This window comes from Balearica regulorum, chromosome 5 (genome assembly GCF_011004875.1).
Source record: "Balearica regulorum gibbericeps isolate bBalReg1 chromosome 5, bBalReg1.pri, whole genome shotgun sequence".
NCBI classification, from domain to species: Eukaryota; Metazoa; Chordata; class Aves; order Gruiformes; family Gruidae; genus Balearica; species Balearica regulorum.
The window spans coordinates 68,273,514-68,287,730 of NC_046188.1; the positions used below are offsets into that span (position 1 = coordinate 68,273,514).

At 36.6% G+C, this 14,217-nt stretch overlaps 1 protein-coding gene across 5 annotated transcripts in view; it reads right to left on the reverse strand.

Moving 5' to 3' along the window:
• The window catches only part of SHANK2 (SH3 and multiple ankyrin repeat domains 2), a 320,878-nt gene that overhangs the window by 194,453 nt on the left and 112,208 nt on the right, over positions 1 to 14,217 (reverse strand). For all 5 annotated transcript variants that reach the window (XM_075755401.1, XM_075755400.1, XM_075755404.1 and 2 more), the window contains one exon: positions 10,171 to 10,284. In XM_075755401.1, coding sequence (XP_075611516.1) covers positions 10,171 to 10,284 — 114 coding nt within the window. The remainder of the gene's footprint in view (positions 1 to 10,170; positions 10,285 to 14,217) is intronic.

The following is a 14,217-nucleotide window of genomic DNA, read 5'->3' on the forward strand; positions in this document are numbered from 1 at the left end:
GGGATCAGAATATGGGTTATCTAACAGCTGCTGCTCTTCAGGTCTCATTTTCCTGATCACCTCCAGCATTGCCATTACTGTAAGTAGATGCTCTATCATCTTCCTGAAATTCATATGAATTTGATCTTAAATAACTGGGGAGTGTTTCAAAGAGTTTTCAGCCTTGTTGTCAAGCCTTTTATCTGAACCATTAAAAATAAGAGGGGAAAAAACCCAAATGTGTCATTTAGTACAGGAGGCTGCAGAAGAAAAAGATCACTTACCAACACTTTCAGAATATGCATAGATCTAAGAGTTGCCTTGCTTTTTGTCAGCCATTTTAAGTAAATGGTTTTAAAAAGTGTTAGGTTATGCTAAATGAAACGAGTTAAATGAATATGGCACTTTCTTTAATCCTGATACATACCTGGAATGACTTTAACAGAAGTTGTACTCTGATATAAATAATATTTGCACAGGTGCATCAGAAAATCCTGATTAAGCAGAATTTCAGAAAAAAAATTATATAAAATAGAAATAAAAGCTAAAACCTATTGCTACTATAATTTAAGCTAAGCTATTTATAGAAAGAGCAAAGATCAAGTATCATTGATCATAGGATCAGAAGACATTAAGAAGTACATCTAATCAAGAAAAAAATGAGAACTATTAGTACAGGGAAGAGAAGTTAGTATCAAAATATATATTCTTTATGAAATTTGAAATGCTCCAAAATTCCAGAAGGTGAAATACAGGATTTTTGCCTACTAACAATCATTGAGATATGCCAAATTGGTTAAAACTCAAATAACTTGAGCTCAGACTTTGATAGGTTGGAAAAACCATGTTATATGTGTAGTTTCCACAGAACAAGCAGGAATGAAAAAACTAAGTATTATTTCTAGATCGTTAGCACATTGCCTAATGGGGCCGCTCAAATTCTGCCACAGGCCGAAGTATTTTGTCTCAAACCAATAATTGGGCTTAAATTCCTCAGAAGGCTGTATCACTTTATAAATCATTCACTGTACACCTTTATCCTTTTCATACTTCTACAGTAATTTGTAACATTAGACATTTTTGGTATCTATACATGCTCTCAGGCTTCTTAATGTTAAATGGACTATGATTTGAACAGAAAATGTGAATGCGTCACTGGAAGTAAAAGGAAGACGCTGTAACTGTAATTCCATTCTTTGAGACACTCCTCAGACTTTGCACATTTTTATCCTGTATGGTTTGATAGACACTTTTTTGAGGAAAAATTGCAGGAGGAATCAGAAAAGGAACATATCTACACTCACATGTCGGATTTCATGCATCAGCTATCCCAGATGCATTTGAAATGTTGACTTTCCTAACATGTAAGTTTAATTTTATATTGCTGTGCAATTTATTTTTAGCTTATTTCAATGCTTTAGAGAATTGTGTTGCTCCTTCTCAGCTGATTAGAGTTATTCCTAAGTGGCTCTTAGCAAGCATGAAAATCAGAGTGAAAACGATGAAGTGTATGTCAGCTGAAAAGCCAAGACAGTAAAATATTATGAATTAAAAATTACTTATTCAGAGATAAAAGATGCAGACAGGCTTACGCCCCTTACAAGCTCTAGACCTACGCTTGTATTTTCTTGCTTTTGAATAATTTTAAAATGTTTTTGCTTTATGCTGTTCTCAAAAACTGGATAAATTGTGAAATTACTATCATGGAACACTTTATTTTACTCTTTCTCGAAACCAAACTCGTATCATTAGCAAAGGAAAACCACTGCAATTTGAGAGAGAAAAGCTGACCAGCGAAATCAGTTGGTAAACTCAGTCTTCCAAAGCGTTTCTTAGACATACTATTATAGTAAGAAGCTTCTATTGCATCTTGCTGAGAAGACCAAGACTGAAAGAATGCAAGGTCTTCCAAGGCACCCTTGGTCAGAGAGAACACGTATTACCAGGTTGTGTGGGAAGCACACGACTCCATCCTATAGCCAGCCTGCAGACAAATCCAGCTCTCGTTACCTCTGCTTCCACGTTAGCATTGTTATCGAGCGATGATTCATTTAGAAGCCTTTTCCCAAACTGCTGCTTATCCTTGCTAAGAGCACAACTGCTTTGCTCAGCAAAGCTAAAGTGCAGAAACTTGCTGAGGTTCATTCTTTAAATTTCCATTACTTGAGACAAAAAATTGAGTTGATCTACATCCTCAGCTACAGAAAGTTGTCAGAATTAGTCGAATATTACTGCGCCGGGCTCCTCTGTCAGTTGGGTTTTGTGGACTGGCTTGCCAGCACCTCAGATCGAACTCTTTGCATTGACTTTTTTTGTTCCAGTATAAAGTATTTTTCCCAGTGTTTGATGGAAGGGAATGCTGTTTATGCAAAAATATGGTATGTAGCATATTCCTGATCTAAGGCATAAAACAGAACACAGTATCTTTGCGGATGATCACTGTGCTGAGTTTTGTCATAGAACGCAGAATGGTTTGGGTTGGAAGGGACCTTAAAGATCATCTAGTTCCAACCCCCCTGCCATGGGGTTTTTTTTTAAATTATAGATTTGTACATGGGAATTTTTTTTTAATTACAAATTTGTACATGGAAAACATATTTTGTGGCAGAAAAATCATTTATCAAAAGATGAACATTTTTAGAATGACGTCAGCCAAGTGGTTTTTTGTGCAAAATATAGAAGGAAGGCAGAAAAGAGTATTTCAGAGGTCAGAGCTTCAGACAGTATCCTTCAAGGCAGGGGGACTTACTGAACAGTGTTTGACCTGTCAGCTTGAGCTCTGGGTACCGGTGTTTGACAGCTGGACAATGTTCCTCAAACAGGCACGGATAAACCTCAATAAACACATCTGTCAGACTGCATGTCCCACATTTAGGACCCTGACTGGGATTACAAAGATATAATATTAATCTCTTGAGCTTTCTATCCATTTTCAAATGGCTGAATTTATATCCACGTGATACTACATTCTACAATGATAAGCCCACTTACATGTGAGGCAATCTTGCACTTTCAATTTTATTTTTTTTTTCTAATTTGGTTTATATTCTCTGTGTCATATGAAGTCCAGCCATTGCCTGCACTGTTGAGTCAGAACACTCCTCCAAGCTACCAAACTTCTTAGCTCTTTACACAACTGATGTGAGAATGTTTGTGATTAACTTTCCTAACAAAAATGTGTCTTTCCCTTCTTATATATATAAATTATCTTTATACTGCCTCCATTTAGTCCTTCCGGCTGCAGTAATGTTTTGTCCTTAACTGCTGTTGTTCATGCCAAACAGTTTAAGCTGCATGATAATTTTGTCACAGATACACGGGTACTTTCTATTCCAGGTGAAATCATGTGGAAGGAGCATTTATCAAAACTTATTATCAAAAACCTCGAGGTGCTCATCTGGTCAGATAGCATCTCTTATTTGCTGGCTCTTCTGTCTCGTTCAAACCCTCTTCCTTCCAGAGGTTTTCAAAGTTATTTAATTTATAGATGTTTTCAGAGTTCTAATAATCTCTACAATGTTTCCATCTATTGTTGCAGTTGTCTTTCTAGTTAAATAACTACCCAGAACTGATCCTAATAAAACAGGACAAATTTGTTTGAAAAAGATGTTGTTAATTTGGATCATTTATAAAAGGTGGGTAATTAAGGGAAGAGGCTAGATGAAAAGATTTTTTGCTTTCTGTTTTTTTCTTCCAGTGCTGACCTTTACATGCATAATTATATGTAATTAGGGAGTGCTTTTACAGCTGATTATGTTCTGGCTATCTATTATGTCCAAACAGCAAATTTCATAAACCAAGACTCCTGTCCTTCTTCCAGAAGGACCAGAGCTACAACTCACAAATTCCAGTTTTACATGAGCTCAAGAACTAATATCTGGATGCAAACTGAGCAGAGCCTCATCAGAGACTTTGAAAGTATCTTAAATTATCCACCTGTATAAATGTAGCCCCAGACTTCCAAAAGCAGGTGACCCTGAACTTACAGGAAGGAGAAGGGTGATGGCTATATCCAAGTGCTCCAAGCCCAGCGTAGCTAGCTGAGGCATAGGTCTATTCCACAGCAAGTCCCTCGTTGGAGCTCTTGGATGCACATGCAAGTTGTCCTCTGCTTGGATGTCAGGTTGAGATGGGTGCACATTTTTTTTCCTTTTCTATTCAGGAAATAAACCCATATATGTGAACACGTGCTCCATCACGTCCTCTGGGCTTGATGATTTGGGGATGGGGACATCCAGGCTCAGCACATCACATTTCTGTACCATGCTGGGATGCAATGGGGTGCATACACACACAGAGACCAAATTTCTGTGGTATGCTACAGTTCATCTGCCTCACGGAGTACACACAGTAATGACCTGCTTTGTAACAGACCTACCACATCACTACCCTGAGATGCTTAAGAAGGTAGAAAAAAAGAATGCCAAAATTCAATTTTCCAGCAAGCCAACCTTCTCATGAAAGGTTAAACAGGACAGGTTTGAAATTAACCTAAAGCTACATAAGTGCATAAACTGGGGAAATTCAGGTTTTTTGAACTTCAGGCAGCCTACATCTGTCCATACAGGACACTGTCAAGGCTGCAACTTCTGCTCTCCATCCCGTTTCCCTGTTAGTAGGACCCTGGCACAACTTCCACTTATGCCAACTATTATTCTTCCAGACAGTACCCAGATATATTTCAGTGGACAAAATAGTTGGTGACTGTTCTGAAAGGAGAAAGCAACGTTGATGTGAAGGGCATGGGGAAGAAAACTTTCAGATACAATACGTGCCAAGCCACTTGCCTGCAGAGGACTGAACAGTTACTAGCTACTAGTATAGATGTAGCTCCTCAATTCACAGCAAGGCAAATTTCTTTTTTGCAAGAAGGCAAATCAATTTTCTAGCAGCCTGGCTGACTGGATTGTCTGGGAAGGTGTTGTGCTAATTATAAAAAGGGATGGTGGAAATGAGGAACAAATCTGTTTTCATTGAATGCACAAGGTGTTAAAGAGTAAGAATGCAGAATAAAGAAAATTCTATACTTCAGAAATAGCAGTCTATGTAGCAAAGTATTCATTTTATTAACACAACTTTGACTTGTTTGGTAACTTCTGAAATCTAGAGGGAATGTTAGATAAGGAATGTTGCAATTTCTGCTTATAACATCTGTGGATGATTACATAGGTAAAAAGAAATGGGCAAGGGAACTATACTATACTGGATAACCTATCATTATATTTTCAAATTGCTGGAAACTCAGGAGTAAACTATACTGAACGTTTAAGTACAGACCTTTCGAGAGAGAAATCCCAGCTTAGATGCTAGGTAGTTTCTGCTCAGAGCCCCAGTGACACTAGAGGTCAGCATGGGCGCATCTACATCAACGCTTTAGTCTGGGCCAGGAATGCGCTTTGTAAGTGCTGCCTCCTGTGCTGCAGCCCACAGGCCTGAGCAGACCTCCCAGTTTGTAAATTGGATTCTTTCATGGAAAAACGAGCTCTAGAACAACTGCTAATGGTCGTTCAAGCCACATGCCCGGATTAGATCTGGTCTGAAATAAACTCCCAGGACTCGTATGGCAACGACAGCTTCCAATAAGGTGTATCCCAAGATACACCTTATACTAGAAAAATACCTGGAGGATGCTACGGAATGAAAAATCACCCCAAAGACTAATATTAAAGATGAGCATGGAACTCAAGGAAAGCTGCACTGAGGAGGCCCGGAGTTGAAAGACAGCAAGAATTACTAAAAGACATGCTGAGTCTGCCTTCATTTCAGTATCATTTGTACAATCTCAGAATTCTTCAGGCACATCAGTAGGGAGGAAGGATTAATAAACAGTAAAGACAGAATGTAATTAAAGAGAACTTCCAGCTTGAAAATGAAATTAATATTTCATGTCCGTTAGGAGCAATCAGATAATCTATATCTCTGAATTCTGAAGGACTTGGATTATAAAATCACAAGTCTAATAGAAAGCATTTTAATAGTAAATCTCTCAAGTTAGAGTAATATCCTATGATGGAAGAACAGCAGATGGAAATATCTAAACTTAAGTAAGAGGAAGAAAATTCTACCTTCCATTGGTGGGACAGCTGATTTTATGGAAGAGAGATTCTTCTGTGCTTCATTTCCCATTGGAAGGTATTAGGTAGGAATTCTTACTATTTTAAGAAGGATAATACATTTTAAGGGGAGAATAAACTGGTAAAATGAAAAGCCTTGCTTTTTTTTTATAGGTAGAAAAATTAAACAAACCTGTTATATTGTGTATTTTCAGTGGATGCGGCCACCAGAGATCCAAGATGACTGGTGATTCTCTGCCACCAACAACATTTAGCTAATAAATCCTGTTAAGATTTCTATTAACCCAAGGGAGGGCCTCACATTTGCACAGATTGGAGTTAACTTGGATTTTATATGGATCAAGCTTCTCCTGCACAGAACTTTCTTCAATCCACCCAGAACATTTTAGCAAAAAACCCAGTATATCTTCACGTATTTAGGAATACAAAGACATTTAAGAATGGAATGCGTTCATCACTGAATAACAGAGGAAACCTGTCAATGCAGAAAGAAGAAATACGTAGCATTTGTATTGTGTGTTTGTAAAGGGAAAAAGCAAGATGATGTATCCGTCTCATCTGAAGGAATACTCTCACTCTAAGAATAATTCTGGAGAACGTTAAAAACTGGCTACTAAGGCAACACTTTTTAAAATGAAATGGTACAAAAGTTTTGTGTCTAAGAGTTTTTTAAAAGCAAGCAAAAGAACTCGGCAGACCACTGATAATGGTTTTCTATGTCATTACTCCTTTTTCATTAGACCTCAAAATGTCAAGGAAACTTAAGGCTGAAAGGCAGCAGGTCCTGTGCCATTGCTATTAAAGGGCAAATGAGACAACCTGGGTAATTAGAAGCCTATAAGCCTGGCATCAATCCTAGCAAAATAATGGAATAATTCCTACAAGTCTCAATTAATGAAGGATTAAAGAAGGGATATAGAATTAATGCCAGTCAACAGGTTTGGGTTGTTTTGGTTTTGGTTTTTTTTTTTGGAAAACAGAACTTGCCAAGCTACATGATATCTTTGAAGAGATCACAGGAACCAGGTGCTGTTCTGGACTGCCTACTTCCCCAGAACAGTCTGGATGGCAATGAAGTTCCCTGAAAATTGAACTTGTCTTAGAAGTGAGATTATACATCAGCATGACATGAAACACCTGCCCGCCAGTTTTACTGGGCATGTAGTGTTTAATTGTGGTTTGTTTTTTCCAAGAACTATTTCTCTTTCTTTCATTCATGGCATGCAAATGACAAGCCACTATTAAACATAATTATTCAAACTTAATAGCAAAGGGAAGCTGTTTGAAGAAATGTTCCTAAATCTCATTTATAGGAAAGAACTGTTACTGTGGTGCTCGTCTAAAAAGGCTGAGTTTGAGATTCATTTCCTACACATTATGATCTACTTTCTAAATCATTACCATAAGAAGTTCTGCTGCTTTGCAAAGTCCATGATGCAAATTCTTGCAACGCGCACAAGTTTGCGATGTTTCTCAGCTGATGTTCTTTCAGCGATCCCAGCAGACCTAATTTAATTTCTACTCATTTCACCATGCTTAACACATTTTTCTAAATTACTTTTGCATTTGTACTCAAAGGGAGTACTGGCTGATTTTTGCTTATAAAGCTCTCCTCTTTCATTTCCATTGTTTCCTATGCAGAGGGAATGAAACTAACTGCATAGAGCAATTCAGTGATCAGCTGCTTTCAGTCCATACCGTATTTCAATAATAATATGGCACATACTGTGAATTTCATATATTTTGTACTCATAGCTCCAACTCTATCGCATTACACAGAGAAACACTGTACCTCATTTCTGCCTTCTGGGTGCAGGACATTTTCCAAGACAGCCCAGCAAAATATGTGAGTGCACAAGTTCAAAGATATAGAAAATGTGCCCATTTTGTGCTTATTTAATTATACTCTCATCTTTTTTTTGAGTAGAAGAATGGTGTATTTAAAGCCTTTAGCTACATTGACATTATTATTCTCACTATACGATAAGCAAATAGGAGAACAATCAGAAAGACAATAGTATGCAACAGGTATAAATTAGAGTAAATGCTCTGGTGTTTTGGCAGACATATGGCGTAAGTTTTCATAATTTCACATCAGAAAATTTGTAAGATGTTTCTGTTGATATTCTTTTAACACTTCCAGTTTGGGTAATCCTTTTGCTGTTCTCGTGACAATTTTTTTCTTAATTTCCTTTTTCCTTTGAATGATCAAAGAAATTTTTGCTCGAAAACAATCTTGTCATATATTAAAGCAATCATGTCATATACTGAATTTACTTCCTACAGTATTTCTTCAAAAGATCTTTAAGGATTTGTGACAAACAGGTTTGGTTACCTTCTCTTCAAAACCACTGTATATATCTAAAGAAGTTGCAAAAACTCCTTTCATATTTTAGAACTTCATTTAATGCCCCTGCCCAGAATTTTTGACAGTTTTGGAGAGAAATGCACAGCTCAAATTTAATGCAGAGTTGCCATGCTAAACTGAAGAAAGGTCTCAGTGATGACTTATACAGAGCACATCCTTCTGAAGTCTTTCAATCAAGTGACCACAAGGTTTCATGGAAGAATCTTCAGAAGAGTTCACACGTGGCTCTTTGCCAGCTCATGTTCCACACTGCCTGAATTTATTCGTCTTCCATAATGTTTCCAACAAATGAAATCACACTAGAATTGCAACTTGTTATTCTCTTTTTACATCTAGTATTCGAGAACTATACTGCTCCTAGATTTCCCAGTTCCAACCTCAATCTTCCTCTTGTTTAATATCCCTCCATCTTCACATTCTGATTTGTTCTTAAGCCCTTTGAAGATCTACACAACTATTCTCTCTCTATTCTCAGAGCATAAATTCATTCTCTCCAAATATTAGATCTGGTTTTGCCTCTTTCTCTTTTCCTCTCTCAAAATGGAAATAGAAAAGGAAGCATAACCTTTATACACAGCGTTTAGTTATCTAAAGCAGTGTCCCTGATGCCTCATTCCCTCTTTTTTTTTTTAAAGTTTTCATATTACAAAAGCTAACTTTTTGCCTCCTCTTCTGCTTGTCCCTTAAACTCTAAGCTATTACCACAGCTTCCATTATAACTTATGAAATTAAAATAATTATCAAATCTTTATTACTCTGGAGTTATTAACTTGTCCAGTGCATTCTATTCCATTCTATCATGTTTATACAGTGAGTATGTATAAAAAAAGAAAAGTATACCTGTGCAGTTTATAATGACACACATAAAAGAATAATGTTTGTGAATGAATGATATGATGCATAAATTTTAGTGTATTGTCTGTGCAATGCCAAAAGTTCTTAATCAATACATCAGAGATCCAAACCACATGAATAATTAATTTAAAACTGCATACACTCCTAGAGAACAATAATTAGATTCTCAGAGCTCATTTATAATGAGCTTTTAATTAGAGAGGATGTCCTCATATATTAATTCTTAAAAGCAGAGAAATTATGAGATAGTAGGTAATTCTTAAAATAACATGCTTCAGCGTACATTTCTTTTCCTTTTATTATACCAGAACTGTAAAGACTCCTTGCTTAAAGTCCCTTGTGTTTTACTTACTTACAGCAGCATAAGTCTATGATAAAGAGGGATCCTATTTCCTTTGTCATCAGTAAGGATGTATATGGGACATTGCATTAACGGATGCCTCCACTAAAATTTGGTAAAAGGTCAGAGGGAACTTTATTGCCAGGAACAAGGGCTAAATGCATTGTATGACTACCTGAGATTGGAAGATATTCTTGACCAGATTTTGTTCCATTATTTGTCTCATTAGCCATTTTCCCACACTGTAAGAAAAACTGCAGCATAATGCTTTACAAAATGTCTGCATACAGTTCTGCGTAAAAGCTGTCGCAGAACTTGACAGCACAGTCCCTCATGAGAAAGACCGTTTGCTCGGACAGCATCCAGTAAAATCTGATCAATAAACCCATCTTTATTCTTTTAATTCAGCAGCTCAGCTTTATTTAATTCTGCAGTTCCTAGTATTGCACAAATGCACTGCTGTATAACACATTACCGTCTAGGCTGCCTCCCTCCTTGGACAGACACATCACATTTGTCATCGTTAGGATTCAACAGGAACTTGATCCGATTACCTGGTTTGCTTTCATTTGGTTTACACTGAACTTCTTCAACGCATTCTGCAGGAAACCATCCAATATGTCCCCGGGTGCTGCCTTCCCAGAATCCACCTTCACCAATGCTTAAAACTAAATACAGAGAGACATAGGAAGCGTTAGGCTTTTTTTTTTTTCTCTTCTCATGTAAATACCAAGATTAGTTACATAACATGCTCAGTAATAATTGAATCATGGTCAGTAATAATTGAATAGCACGTTGGGAAAAGCAAACATCGTACAATAACTCAAACGCTGGTACCCCAAAAATGGGCACAGAGTGACCTTTAAATGTGACCCTCCCTGATCAGTCTTTGGAACCTCTTCCCAAATTTATTTTTGTCACAAGTTTCCTTGGCCCTCACATAATTCTTCCAGTTTTCAGTTTTCTCATTGCTGCTTTTATGAAGCATAAATGCATGGTCATACTAAGACCAAAAAAATTTGTCTTGCCTGTTCAAATTAAGCTGAAGTGCTGAACCCATTGTAAAACCGAACCCACACTGAAATTGGGTTTTAATAATACATATTTTGATATCTCATATCTTTTCTACTTCCTAAGGAAACATGCTATTTTATTTAGTGGGTATCTCCAGAGATTTGTAATGTAGGTCGAGTAATATGATTTAACGGTTTGAGTACACAGCAAACACTTGAATATCCCGTAGGTGCGATACACAACGTAGATGCCTTTTGAAACATTTCAATGATTTTTCTTGGTAGAAGATAATGACAATAGGGATGAGAATGATTTACCAATAGGAGAAAAAGCTTTATCCTGTAGTTCTAATTATCTTGATATTAATCTTGGGACTCAACAAGGATTGTGCCAAAAGACTGCAGAACAAGAATGTATGTTTTTACCAGTAAGCAACTAGAGATGAATTACAGTAATGAAAGGATCCTAAATACTTACTAAGTATTATGTTTAAATTAATTTTATAGAAGTTCCTACAAATCACTGTATGTTTAATATATATTAAAAGAACATAAACACACTATTAAAAACATACTATGCATTAATATTGGAACAAAGGCGGTATTATAGATTAACAAAACCACCGTTAGCTCTTCTAAATAGGTTGATTGGGAATGTAGCTCAGTCGTAAAACACAGGTCCTCAGAGTACAGCTGTACAAAACACAATGTTCAGTGAAGAGGTCCCTGAGCTACCAAAAATAAGCCCGTGGAAGTCAAAGCAGCACAGCTCCATTAGGTGTGTGCTAGCTAAGCCAGCCAAGCTAACTGGCCCTGCTGAAAATCAAGGTTAATTAGCCCAAGCACGTCTCCTTGCTAACGTATGCATACGGTTTTCAAGACCTGGGATATCATCTCTGCAGGGTATTTCAGTATGGAAGGGATATTAAAGCTACTTTGATGATCTCCAACATAAGCGCTCCTTGTGCTGTTAAAACATACCTTATCAGGCTTTAAAATCATAGTCCCTGAGCCCGACTGCAATTGAATTCTGGATCAGTGGAACTGCTGTGACTCAATGGCATTGAATTTGAACTTGATTTGCACTACTATAGAGTAAAATGAAAATCAAATCAATGATAGGCCAAAAAAAAAAAACAACACCTTGGTAATTCTAAAGGTAATTCCTTGGTAAGAAGTCTGGTTTGACACACCAGGATCTGTAAAACTGCATTTGAAATTAAATGTTTACCTAGTTTTTCATAAATGCAATCCTAAGCTATTTGCGGCATTACTTATGGAGCATAAAATCTATTAACATAGATATTTGACAGAAAAATGTTTTTAAACGTGTCAATGTTAAGTCCTTTAATGTAGTAAATTGAGATAGAGATTCCCTGAACTACATATTTACACATCACTGTCACTAAGAAGTACATATTAAGCTCCAGAAAATAGACCCATTAGGGCAAAATCCTACACCTGGATGGGTCCCAAGTGCACCATTTATCAAGCACCTTTCTGATATATATGAGGAAATCTATACCTGCCCAGGTAGTTATGGCGTAATGGGGGCGGGCACTGACCTTGGAAGACACCAACAACTCTACAGCAACACTTAAGCTGAATAAAAAATTTTAGCATGCCTTTTCTTTCGGTTACCTAACGCCTATTGACATTGTTAACATCAGCAGAAAATATTTCATCTCTATGTTAAAACACAAGCAAAAATGAAGAAACCAGATCCGTGCTTTGATTGTATTAATAATAATGCATAAATCAAAATATTAATAAATACAAATTTGGGGCAAAATTAATGAAAAACATGTTGACAAATTCAAGTTGTTCTTGAGAATGTTTAAAGCCTGTGCACATTAACACATGAAGCCAATTTGATAATTCAATGTACCATAAAACATATTCATTCATCCAATATATATTGGGTATTCATCAGCTTCCGACTCATTTTTAACAATGTAACCCCTGTTCACATAAGAATAGAATCCATATTCTTATATATGAGATAAGGAAGTAGGAAAACTTAATAACATATGTAGCTATTATAATTATTGTAGGATCCTCCAGTACATTGATTTAACTTCAAATTATAAAAGTGAGTGTAGGACTCCAGCCAAAAGAAATTTTAAAATGTGATACAGCAAAAGATTCCTATTGCAAGGTTTTTTTGAGGAGAATTTTCAGCACTGAATCTCAGGCCCGACTTCACTCCGCAAACTGGCAAGAAAGGGAGAACAAAACTACTTAGAGATTGAGAAAGACTTCCCTAATTCGGTATTTTATTAATCTCTGAGATCTGCTATTTTTGACACTCCAAACTAGATGGATATTTCCATCTCCAAAAAGCATTTGCACTGTAAGAAGGAATTTGGGTATTTCACACCCACAGAGCAATGCCATGGGTTTCTGGTAGCAGCAGCTGCTAGACATCCAAATCAAGATGGGAAGAGAAATTTGCTTCGTAAGTCTATCTGTGAGTGCAAAACCAGTCCCACTTTAGATCATTATTACATGAGTTATTAGATATTAGCAATTACTAATAGCAAGAGTAAAGCAAAACTACATGTAGTCCTGCCTGAAGACATAACGTCTACAGAAAAAAGGTGGAAGGGGGAAATGAGGCATTGCCAGAAGGCAGCCAGCTTCACAATTCTGGTTCAATGACGTTACCTTTGGACTTAACATCAAGGAAAAACATCGTTATGGGTGCCAAGAAAGGAAGGGAAAGCCTGATGGAACTGCAAGGGACACAAACGAGGGGTAGCCAGGGATACAGCTGACGTTCAGAGACAGAGACAAATTGTTGGTGAGATGGAGGACAAGCACACATGGCCTAATACTCACAATGTAGAAGTCAAGATCTAGATGATTCTGTGCTACGAAAAAAATTGAAATAATCTTTTTAATGTATCTCAGGTGGTGCCATTAATAAGACATTCTGCAGCAGAAGCTGAAGCGTAATAATCTGCGTACCTATAAAAACTGGCAACACTTTGTTTTTTCCAGTGTGGGTAACTGGGAACTTCAAGGATAAATCAAAAAACATAATTTATCTTTTGTACCCATTAATACTTTTTTTAGAATGAGGCCTTAATTTCTGCCTTTTCCCTCTCACAATAGTGCTTAAGAGACACGTTGTAATAGATAATTTGGTACCAGCAAGAGATTTTCTAATCAACGTTTTCCCTTCTGAAGGACATAACAATGGTAAATCAAAGGATAACTTTCCCAAAATTAATAATTAAGCTTTATAATTTCAATTTTTTTTTCCCTCTTGCTTTTAGTAAAAACAAAAGATGTGGTTGCTATGGCAAAAGCAGGCCAGAGTCTCTTTACACACAACATGAATTACCAAAAGAATCTGATGTTATAAGAGTAAAATTAAGGTTCTAGTAACATCATGAATCCTGATATGACTTTTCACAACAAAAGTATAGTAAAACAAAAATTATGTTTGATTATATGAACAAAACTGCAAATCAAAATTGGACAAACACCAAGCAATTGAATAACAGGAAAACATGTATAAGTAGGTGCCTATCAGGATCTTATATTTTCATGTTTTTAAAGTATGATACTTAATATCAGCCA